Here is a 12,322-nt window from a genome sequence, read left to right as displayed (position 1 = left end):
CTCTGCCTCCTGAAATGCCTTATACCTCCCTATATGCCACTCTGCCCCATAATATGCCTTTTAACCCCCTAAATGCCAGAGTGGTATATAGGGGTATAAGGCATTCCAGAAATGCCCTATGCCCCCATTTAACACACACACGCACACACACACACACACGCACACACACACACTTACCGGTGCTTCCAATTTCCTGCTGTATTGCCGGGGCAGCGGGTTGACGTCTCCTTCCGCTGCAGCCGGAAGGAGGTGGAGTTGGCAGCGGGGCTTTGTCTGCGTCCGTCGCGGATACCTTCCCCGGCTGTCAGAGATCAGAGTTCCCCGCACCGGTGCGGGGAACTCTGATCGCTGACAGTCGGGGAAGGTATCCGCGACGGACGCAGACAACCCCCGCTGCTAGCCACACCTCCTTCCGGCTGCAGCGGACGTTGTCTACGCGAATCGCGTAGACGTCAACCCGCTGCCCCGGCAACACAGCAGGAAGCACCGGTAAGTGTGTTTGTGTGTGTGGGGGAGACAGGAGGATCCAGGTCCCCTCCAGCGGTGCGGGGGATCTGGATCTTAGTCTCATAATCAGACCTCTATTTGAGGTCTGATTAGAAGACGACCCCAATTAGAAGACGAGGGGTATTTTTCAGAGCATTTGCTCTGAAAAAACCTTGTCTTATAATCGAGCAAATACGATACTTTTTTAAATGTTAACTTTGATATTGTACATGCCTGCATCTGACTTGCTAACCAGCAAGGGAAAGGTTATCGTTTCTCCCCAGTAAATAAGAACTAGACACTGGATATACAATGATATCTCCTTGAGGTATGCCTGCTGTAAAAATATTTATTTTTTGCTCTGTGATCACGAGTGCAGCTATTCTTATACACAAAGGCCAGTTTTTCGCCTTACCCAAGAAGCTGCATTTCCAAAGTGTTCTAAAAGAAGTTACGGAATGATAGAATGATTTACATAAAAACAAAACACATTGTTAAAATTGGTTACTTTATTATGTATAATAAACTGACTGGTGCTCTGTATAGAGGTATATATTCTAGTAAGGGTTGTCTCGTACATGCTCCATGATCTTCTTCAGACCCAGATAGGTCTCCTGTGCTGTAGGAAGGATCTGAGTGGCTGGTAGGAGAAATCCATAGCGTCCTGTGTCTCTCAGCTCAAAGGCAAAGGAATATTTAATTCCAATGTCATAGGTCCAATCAATGCTCCCACCACTGGCTTGGTCTGAAGCAAGAAAAACAACAAGGTTATCAAGTAACTTCTTTTTATGGGCAAGTAAACCAACTGATCTATTACAGGTAACAAGCTCATGCTGCGGTACCTGTGTCCTTAGCTGCGGGTAAAGCAATAAAATGATGGGTTTTTTTCACAATTGACAGCAATTAGTAAATTTTTCCAAGCATTTACATATTTTAATTGATATAAGAAATGAGGATTATATAGCAAAGTTTCCAGGGTGAATTTTCTGGGTATTTAGAGAAAAAAATTTAGTGGTATACTAGTCACAAAACATTTGCCCTAAACAGATGGCAATCAGTGTGTGTCATTATACAAGAGGTACAGAGGTAAAAGAAAGAAGGTAAAAGGAAAGAGGTACAGAGTAAGATTCAGAACGCTCAGGGCCGGCCCAAGACAAAATGCCGCCTGGGGCGAAGTTTAAAATGCCGCCCCCCCATCATTATCTACCCTTCCTCTCCCTGCCGCCCCCCCCCCCCATTATCTACCCCCCCCCCGTACTTACCTTTCAGCATTCTCCCTGTAATTACAAGCCGGCACCGAGAGACCCAGGTAGAGCGCCGAGTGATAACTGACAACTTGGTAAGATAAAACCACTCGGCGCCCTATCTCTTCTCGGCTTTAAAAAAAAAAAGAAAAAAAGGGCTTGGGGCGGCAAGGTGCCACCCCTTCAAAAGTGTCGCCTGGAGCGGTTGCCCCACTCGGCTCTATTGTCGGGCCGGCCCTGAGAACGCTATAACTCTGAATAGCTATTGCCTTAAACCTTGTAGATAGTTGTATAGTTATATTATCATTGGTATTCATTTCAATCTGAAGATAGCTGATGTTGGAAGCTTGTGGCATGTCATAAACATATGTGAGATTAAACAGAGTGAACTGCGTGATCAGACACTGCCCATCAGAGTAACATGAGATAAACTTACAGATTGTGGAGCAGATAGTTCCAACTTTGTACTGTGTTCCATAGAGAGAACTCAAGGCGGCAGCAGCAGATCTACCCACGGTGTTCTAACAAGAAAAGCAGATGATTCAAAAAACATTTCATCAACAAACACCAGATCCTGGGCAATCTCGAACAGGGCAGAGACTCACCAGTTCTGTGTAGTGTGCAGGGTTGGTGCACTTATAGCCATATGGGAAGAGCAGAAGCTGAGAGTAACTGTGGATTGACACGAAGCCCTTGATTTTTCCATGTGACCTGATGAAGTTGGCAATATTTTTCACTTCCACTGCAGATTCTGCACTGGGCCCACGGTAAGAATCAGAGCAGGGATCTGAGCTAGCACCTGGTCCTACACACAAGGAAAGGATACATCAGCCTCAGATCTTTTAATACAAGATTTAAAAAACCTACCATCAACAATTCTCAAAATAAAGTTTGTACATATTGTTTTAAATAAGTTACATATATTTGAAAAGTTATAGACGACTGTGTATCAGTTGGTAATTACCCCCAAAGCCTGCATTCCAGTTCCTATTAGGATCAACACCAATACAACGACTTCCACTGTTAGGGGCTCGGGTTTTACGCCACATACGATCCTGAGAGAAAAAAAATGACATTAAAGGAACAGTCTATCACCCTAAATGGTTTGTTATTTTAATGCATATTGAAATCCTTTTACACAGGTACAACCTACATATTTTGTGACAGTTCTATTGGCACAACATTTAGATGGAATTTAGTGATACACCTTAAAAACACATAATGTTTTTGTGATCATCACATGGCAAAATGTGGTTAGGTCTGTATAACTAATGAAAAAGGGGATCTTTACCTACACCGTAGGAGTTTGGATAACATCTCTATATATAGTTTGGAGTAGCCGTATTAGTCCATTGTGTAAGAATGCAAAAACAGACTGTTAGTCCAATACAAAAGGTATTATAAGATTCTGCAACATTCTGTTTTTTTGAAAATAATTATAGAAACATGGTAATTTATGTCGAAAAAGTTTTTAAATTCAACCTTGCTGTTGATCCAAAAGAGCACAAAAACCCTACATCGAAGCGATTTCTTATTTTGCGTCAAAAATGGGAAAAAATCCTTCTTGATTCTGTATATAAACAGTTATATCTTTATAGTTCACTTTTAGGGAAAGGAAAATGGTGCATTAAATTGACTAAATGTATTCCTTTTTATAAAAATGATATTTTATCGTGGGTTATACATTGAAGTATTTGGTGCAATTAAGACTTTTCAACACTAATCTTCAGTCTGGAATTTGTGTTTGACAACTTCTTTCCACTTTTAAGATAAAGAAGGGCAGGTAGGTAGGTAGGTAGGTACTGTGGCATGAATACTTACTGTAGTATGAGAATAGACATATCCATCAGGGTTGGTAACAACTAGAAGATACACGTCAAATTTGTTGAGCAGAGATGTGATGGATGCATCCTTTCCATAGTCTGTTGCAAGCTGTAGAAAGAGACAGTTTCGATGTCATGAATATTCATCAAACTATGGACTCGTATTGCATCTCTAGGAAATCTTCACTTCTCCTTTGTCAACTCATTTATTTGAGGTGATAATTTTTGCAGCACATGATCTAGCAATATATGCTAGTAAACAAATTGGGAACATAATCATATCAGGAGTTTTTTTGGTTAATGAAGAGAGTATTATAGATGAAAATAAGTAAGTGTGGGAATTACTGGTATAGTTACACTTCCTCATATAGTCTCAGAAGACTGAATAGTAGAATTTAATTATTATAGAAGAAAACAGTGAACAATTACCTTGTATCCAACCCACAAGGCAGTAGCCTGAGTAATCCACTCACGAGAATGAATGCCAGCATCTATCCAAATGGCAGGACGACTGGCACCAGTGCTGAACTGGATGTAAAATGCAGTTTGTTAGTAATTGAGATAATAATGAATCGTCTTAGCAACCCATTTGCTTTTTGGCATGAACAGAGCAATTCAAATAAAAGCACAACCAATGTTTTGTTAAACACAACTTAAAGTAGAATCTGCAAACTGAAAAATCCCAAAGGGGTTAACTCCTTAATATCAGCAAGCGTGTGTTAATATAATTTACCTTGAGGACATAGAGAGGACGTCCCTCAGTAGAAGTCCCAATCTGTTGCTTGGTGACCAGTGATTTGAAATCCAGCACAATAGCATCAAGACCTTTGAACACCTAACATAATGGAAAGCAAAATATGTGAGACTTGCTGTGTATACGAATCAAGTTAAGACTACAATTTTATTTACAAGAGCAAAATATTTTAGAGAAACATGGGGTTTCATTTAGCAACATCAGGGGAAACTTGGGACACAGACTATATGTAAAGAACTTATGACCATTATGATCATTAATGAGTGTGTACTATTTTTACACTACTTTGACTAGTTACAAAATATAAAATAAGTATTGCTTATCAGATTAATTTACTAACATTGTCCAAGGTATGATAAGTAGCATAGTTGAAGGTGGCAGAGTTACGTTCCTTGATATTATCAGTTTCCATCTCCTGCTTCTCTGAGTCGATCGCTGTCTAAAACAAAAAGATCACAGGTTATTAATACCACAATGGTTGGTATCTCCCCCATTGCTATTAAAGACACTTGAAACTGTTGAAGCTAATTTTCTACTGTGGTATTTGGCACCAAATGGTAATTTCACAATCAGATGCAGAGCCACTTTAAGGTACCTTGCTTTTAGTAGCACACCTCTTGTGGTTAATACTCCATCTTTTATGAAGGCATCCGGGGCAAATGCCCATCACAAAACAAAAAATATTCTGACTAGATGTTTTACAGTATTGCTCAATTCTATTCCTTAACATCCTTAACAATTCTAGTCCTTATTCATCATTACTCTGGTCTTATGGTAGACAGATGACCTAAGTCCATCAAGAACACAAAAAGTAATGCTGTCTTTGGTATACCTGCAGATCATTGATCATGATAGAATACTCAATGTTGTTGAACTCCAGGTAAGACTTCACAGACTGGAGACTATGGAATGGGACACGAACATCAACTGGGTTGTCAATGTTGGCTGGTTCAGTCCAGAAATCAAGCTACAGACATGTAAAGAATAAGACACAGAATTAAATTCCCAAAACAAAATTCATTGCTAAATTGCCGAACAAACATGAAGAAGATGAAGAAGTGAACATTAGTTTGCAATTCATACTATCATATAATTCATATATCACATTCGTTTGTCTTGTAGAGATTGGCCGAATTATTAGTGGTAAATATAGTCACAGGCAAAGAGACATACCATATGAAGGCTCTTACTCATGTTTATCTGCAAATGTATGATTCTAGTGTGACATTCTTGGGTGACATTATAGGATGAGAAAGCGGCGAATGGACAAAGCATGAAGAAATTCAGAACTTTTGCAGTTTGTTTTCGTCCGTTTCGGCAGTGAGCGCCCTCGTTATCGTTGATTTGCATGAATGCTTGAAGCAGATAGATAGATAAATAGACTGATACATTATCTATATGACAGATCTGAATATGTCCTCCTCTTATAGATGGGAACTCTCTGGGTTGACTCGGAGTCTTCAGCTGAACCAGAATTGCGTATGGCCAAGCCTACTCTCTACTCACATTCTGCCTACTTTCTGCCCACTCTCCCTGTTTCCCATCCAGTTCCCTCCCACTATAGGCTTTTTGTGGCTAGCCCTACCAGGTCTATGTGCAGACGAACTCATGCCCACAGAAGAGAGAAAGCTCCATGTAGACTACCGTGGCAAGTTCTCAGGTATGCCTACTATACCTCGAGGTGTGTCAGCCCTTCCAGAGCCTGGAGTTCCTTTATTTGATCATCGTTGCTTGCTTTGATCCTCAGGACTTGGTGTCTGGAGAAAATAAATTGTTTTTAGCAATTATTAATAACACAAAATATTAAAGGAGTCTATTATCTTTGGGATTTTTGGGTTTGTTCCAATATTCTTTTTCGGTACCAGAGCAAATGTGTACTAAACTTTGAGTTTGAAGCTGAGTTGTGATTAGAGGAGAAGCTTTATCTGACTGCCTTATGCATGCCTACATTGGTTTTCCTGGTTTGTTGGCCTGGCATAACACAGATTAAAGATCCCCATCTCACTGCAACTCACCCATAGCTCATGACTTCATTCCCTAAACTTTGAATTATTTTATCTTACTGGCTTAAGCATGTGTAGCTAAGCACTATTATGCATTACTAATTGATGAATGTAGCTCAAAAATTTAGTTATACCCAGGTGTGTAAATTTGTTTCTAATATTATTTAATGTATTAGGCTTCAGTGTAAAATAAGTTAAACAATAAGAACATGTATTTCATAAAACCAATCGACTATGTTGCACATGGAAGATTTATGATAATGAAAGTTTTTTTTAGATAAAGGAAACAAGTCTTTTCAGCAGAATTGGCAGAGATTAACACAATAAGAGAATTTAACCCCTTGACAACAACTGACAATCGCCTCCTAAGGGTCTCGATATAGAGGCTTACAGCAACACAAATAAAAACTCCAGGGGGGCCATTTCATCACTCCTAGACATATTGTCTGTAACAAGATGGCGGTGTCCATTCAAAATAAAGGATCTCCCAGAGTTCTATCTAGACCATCCTGAAAACTTTGAGCTAACCCTGCATGTTGACTACAGGTACTGCAGCCAACCATGCAGGTTAATAGAGCAAGTCCTAAAACTGGCACTGTATCTTCCAAAAACTCATGGCATGGAAAGTGTTAAAATGCCAGCATTTGAAATACCCTGGGGTGTCTAGTTTTCAGTGATATATGGTTTGATGGGGTAAATTGAATTGGCCGGTTTCAAAGGTGTCACAAATAAGACACGGGAACAGAATTTTCCACATGTCAATTATTAACCCCCAAACAGTCTCTGTCACTGGCTTCAAAGATGTCCCAAATAGGGCATGGGGGCAAAATAACCAGTTTTAAAAAATGGTTTAGAAATAGCAATATGCTACTTGTACTTATTGCCCTATAACTTGAAAAAAATATAAAAACATTGGGTGTTCCTAAACTTTGGACAAATATTCTTTGGGATAAAGAAATTTCTAAGGAGATCATCATACTCTACATATGGGCATATCTATGCCCTTTAAAGTGTAAGGGTCAGATTTGCTGAATAGTGTTTTCTTGAGACCTATTTTGACATACTACACCATAAAATTTTCTTTCCTTTTCTCTTTTATATGAACCTTTTGGATATTTTATGTGGGAACTCCCGCCAGAAGGGTATCTTTATACATATTATTTTTGTGTTGCACATATAATTCACTCACTTATTATTTTGGTTGCGTTGTATTTGAAACATTTCGGGGAGTTTGTTCTTGTGGCACCACTTCACCAGATGGTGTAATATTTATACTTAATTAAAATATTGAGCTTCACTATTTTGTATTTTGAGTAAAATATTAGAATCTATTTAGCAGTTTTTTTATAAGCTTCTGGAGATGAGTAAAAGAAAAATGTTTTAAATAGTAAAATATATGATATGATCAACATAATGGTATCTAAGGAAAACTCTTCTTGTCCTGTAAAAGACCAATATATAATTTGTGTGGGTACACTAAATGAGAGAGAAGAAAATAACAACTAAACATGAGCACCTCAGAAATGTTAAACGCGAAGTGTACAAAAAAAGACAGCACTGTCCTTAAAGAGTTAAAAATTTATGCGGCAGACGTAAGGCTATCAATATAAAACATGTCCAAATATACCATATGATTTGTTTTTAACAACGAAAAAAATGTGCAAACAATATTTTTTATCTGCCGCTAAATTGTATTTTTCAGTGTTTTTTGTTTGTAGTTTGCAAACAGGTAGGGTTTTGGCACAAAGCATAGTTGTTTTGTCCACTAACCTTCAAATGCTCTATTTTTACAGTTCTTTCAAGAAACAAAAAAGTAAAATGGATATACATATTATCACAACTTGGACCAACATAGGACTTTGTGATTAAACCAATAATGTGAAAAGTACCATCAATATCTAGATTCCAAAGCACTTATACTCACCCTACAAAGGTTTGTACAGCAATAGTACCTGCCACTAAGGCAGAGAGGAGCAGGAGAAGTCTCATTGTAAAGAGTGGAACTTCTGCCAGTCCTCTATGGTATTTATAGAACAGGCAGGCTTCTACACTGACATAATGGTGAGAATCTGCAGGTGGTCATAGCTTTAGGTGTATAAAAGCTTATCTCAAGGTAACTGACTGATATAAGACATATCTTAGGTAATATTGCATTTTTCGGATGTAATCAACACAGTAAATTTCTAAAGTGTATATGTTGCATCAGTAATGCAGTTAATATTATATCTCTACGTACTTCTAATGTATTTTAAATTAAATATTTGTTAACGGTAAATTAAGAGGCATAAATTATAATATGGTTAAGGTAAATCTGTTATCTACACAGTGTTCAAGCATCAATTTTTACTTTTTAACTACTCATAGGTTCTGTTTTTAGAAAGCATATGGCAGGCAAAAAGTGATGAAAGCCCTGTATACAGAATTAGATGACCAAGACACTCATTTTTAATAATGGAAGGAATTCAGTCAAAATAAGAGCAAAGCTATTATAGCATGCAATCTTAATGAAAACAGAATACAAAATATTCTACTTGGTGCCCTTCAAACTTTTTCCTGAGACCCAGTGTAGTAATATTTTATACACTTATGATCCTATTTGTGTGGGGTGGAAAGGTAATACAGTGACACATAAAACATATTTGGAAGACAGTAGATAACCACAATCTGATTCAATGTTGAGTCTAGGGGTGATGGTGCATGGAGGCAGTTTTCCTTACGCATGATGAGCACTCCTCTTCCCATGACCAGCTATCCCATAACTAACAAACAGAATAACACACATAGTAACATGCAGACTTGCTCTAAAACCAATGGACTCTAACATCATATGTTAACATCCAAAAATATGCAATAACACCGCACACTAACGTATGCACACACATTTTATCACCATATGTTCATACATGCTAACACACATACACTCACCCACTGGGTGCCTTGGTTACATTCTTAATATCCTATATATTTCCAAAAAGCACACCCACAGTATTTTGATTTACCTTTTCACATGTCAGGCATGTTTTTGGGTAAATGCTTCACACTGGGCCAGGGGCATACCTAGAGTATTTGGCACCCGGGGCGGATCCTGTAAGTGGCACCCCCCCCAAATGTAAAGACATCTACAAAATTATGTTGGCAAGAATATTGCACCAATTTGTAAACTGTATGTCAACTGTAAACAACAAGAAATCTGAAAAAATAAATTAATAACTTTAATAAGTAAAATAAATACGTTTAAATAACATTTACTGAACATATAATAGTGCTTTCTTTAATAACCGTCCAAAAAAAACAGCGTCCACATTGCCCACATAGAACCTGACCAGCACCCAAATTACACACACATAGGACGTGCCATCTTTGCCCCCAAACAGCCCAGCATGAGTCAGCATTGTTCCCAAACAGCCGAGTGTACGCTATCTTTGTCCCATAAACACGCTACCTGTGCCATCTTTGTCCCATAAACACCCTGCCTGTGCCATTTTTGTCCCATAAACACCCTGCTCATACCATCTTTGCCTTTTTGACAAATCAACTATACACCTATGATTAACACAAACACTTTTACAGTCACTCACTAATTCACTTTCATTCACACAATCATTTATTCTTTTACACAAATTATTTACACATATTCATTGATGCATTCTCACAAATTCATTAATTCTCTCACTCATTCACACAATTCATCCACACATTAATCCATTCATTTTCACTCTCTCATTCTGACTCTTTATTTCAATATTCTTGCTACCCTTCTTTCTCCCTATCCAACCATTCTCACCCCCTTCTGACTCCCTTCTCCCTATCTACCCCCTATCCCCCCGTCTCACTCCCTTCTCCCTATCTACCCCCTCCTAACTATCTACCCTCTCCCCCCTTTGAAGTTCACTTACCTTTCAGGAATCCTGCGGTGGGGGTGCAAGGCCTCTGTCTCCCAGCTCTGCCACTGTATGGAACAGTATAGACTGATGGGAGTTATGATGTACTTTAGAGCATAATGAAAAAGACATTGGAAATGGTACAGCATAACACCCATCACTCTCACACATTTACCGATCCACACTTACCAATCCACAGATTCCACACATACCAATCCACAGATTCCACACATACCAATCCACACATACCAATCCACAGATTCCACACATACCAATCCACAGATTCCACACATACCAATCCACACATACCAATCCACACTTACCACACTTACCAATCCACACATACCAATCCACAGATTCCACACATACCAATCCACACTTACCACACTTACCAATCCACATTTACCAATCCACAGATTCCACATTTACCAATCCACATTTACCAATCCACAGATTCCACACATACCAATCCACATTTACCAATCCACAGATTCCACACATACCAATCCACACATACCAATCCACAGATTCCACACATACCAATCCACACTTACCAATCCACACATACCAATCCACATTTACCAATCCACATTTATCAATCCACAGATTCCACACATACCAATCCACACATACCAATCCACAGATTCCACACATACCAATCCACAGATATCAATCCACTCTCACTGTCACTCTCACTCTCACTGAATGATTTCCTACCTTTCCTCTTTTCTTCTAACAGCAGTCAGCTCCTCTTCTTCTGTCTTCTTCCGGTTCAGAGGGCTCGGACGACGGTGGGCGCGGCTTCAGTGTTGTGTGCCAGGATCTGACAAGAAACCCCGGCTCACAGCAGCAGTTGCCGCATGGATCGCGAGGGAGCGGTATCGGAGGTCTTTAACCTCTTCCCGGTTCCCGGTTCGAGGGAGCCGGAGGTCTGTTAAAGACCTCTGATACCGCTCCCTTGCGAGCCTTCTCCTCCAGCGGCAGACATTACTGTCCATCTCTGGAGGGGTGCCGGGTGCCAGCAAGTTGGCACCCCCCTGATGAGCGGCACCCGGTGCGGACCCCCCCCCGCTAGGTACGCTACTGCACTGGGCTACCTGGAACATAACAATAAATCTCCCACACAATATACCACATATATGCGGTATTTCAATGTTACACAGTCACAAGGGACACCTAAATCATGGCAATGCCAAGAGGTTTTAATAACCATGAATCTAATGGGAACACATTGTTGTATATACTAAGTATGTATATTTGTATTTAACCCAACACACAGGATATCAAGGTTTTTTCTTCTTGCACATCAGGATAAATGCTACATGGAGTCTTTTTCTCTTGAACACATGGCATTGTTAATGGTGGAATGTATGCCCAGTGTTTAAGGCAATTGTTTAAATGATTTGGTGTCTCTTACCCTGAACTTGGGGGAAATTTGTAAATTTAAATGTTTTTGGTTCCTCTCCATCCCTGGGTTTGGGCATTTTTTTTGCTTTGGTGTCTCAAAGGAGACTAGCACACAAATAATTAACAAAGCAGCTTAGTGATTACAGTATCTTACAAAAGTGAGTACATCCCTCACATCAAGTATTGAGTGTACAGCCTGTATAACAGTGTAAATTCTAGTTTTCTCAGCAAAATAATTCCACACACTTGGCAACAAAAGTGTCAACCTGTCAACATTTTGTGTGGCCACCATTATTTTCCAGCACTGCCTTAATCCTCTTGGGCATGGAGTTCTCCAGAGCTTCACAAGTTGCCACTGGAGTCCTCTTCCACTCGTCCATGACAACATCACGGAGCTGGTGGATGTTAGAGACCTTGCCCTCCCCCACCTTCCGTTTGAGGATGCCCACAGATGCTCAATAGGGTTTAGGTCTGGAGACATGCTTGGCCAGTCCATCACCTTTACCCTCGGCTTCTTTAGCAAGGCAGTGGTTGTCTTGGAGGTGTGTTTGGGGTCGTTATAATCTTGGAATACTGCCCTGCGGCTCAGTCTCTGAAGGGAGGGGATCATCTGTTTCAGTATGTCACAGTACATGTTGGCATTCGTGGTTCCCTCAATGAACTGTAGCTCCCCAGTGCCGGCAGCACTCATGCAGGCCCAGACCATGACACTCCCACCACCATG

The 12,322-nt window shown here is 39.8% G+C and overlaps 1 protein-coding gene across 1 annotated transcript; it reads right to left on the bottom strand.

Moving 5' to 3' along the window:
- Nucleotides 1–1,043: 1,043 nt before the first annotated feature.
- Nucleotides 1,044–8,299, bottom strand: LOC149298753 (carboxypeptidase A2-like). The gene is made up of 11 exons (XM_089487150.1): nt 8,235–8,299; nt 5,983–6,064; nt 5,140–5,274; nt 4,648–4,746; nt 4,287–4,388; nt 3,983–4,081; nt 3,552–3,662; nt 2,695–2,785; nt 2,336–2,535; nt 2,167–2,251; nt 1,044–1,231 (listed from the first exon to the last, which is right to left on the bottom strand). The coding sequence occupies exons 1-11, from the start codon at nt 8,297–8,299 to the stop codon at nt 1,044–1,046; spliced, it is 1,257 nt and encodes a 418-aa protein (XP_089343276.1).
- Nucleotides 8,300–12,322: the final 4,023 nt, after the last annotated feature.

This window comes from Sceloporus occidentalis, unplaced genomic scaffold, assembly GCF_023333645.1.
Source record: "Sceloporus occidentalis isolate IW3139 unplaced genomic scaffold, rSceOcc1.0.p SCAF_31, whole genome shotgun sequence".
Taxonomy (NCBI): Eukaryota; Metazoa; Chordata; class Lepidosauria; order Squamata; family Phrynosomatidae; genus Sceloporus; species Sceloporus occidentalis.
Note: the sequence above shows the minus strand (reverse complement) of the source record. Positions and strands in the feature narration are given on the sequence as shown.

Excerpts from the sequence above, each read along its gene's own strand:
- LOC149298753 (XM_089487150.1), bottom strand. The coding sequence starts at position 8,299 with ATGAGACTTCTCCTGCTCCTCTCTGCCTTAGTGGCAGGTACTATTGCT. Across the intron at positions 2,536-2,694 it reads CTGGAATGCAGGCTTTGGGG|GACCAGGTGCTAGCTCAGAT; the intron begins GTAATTACCAAC and ends CCTTGTGTGTAG. Across the intron at positions 2,252-2,335 it reads CTGCACACTACACAGAACTG|AACACCGTGGGTAGATCTGC; the intron begins GTGAGTCTCTGC and ends TTTTCTTGTTAG.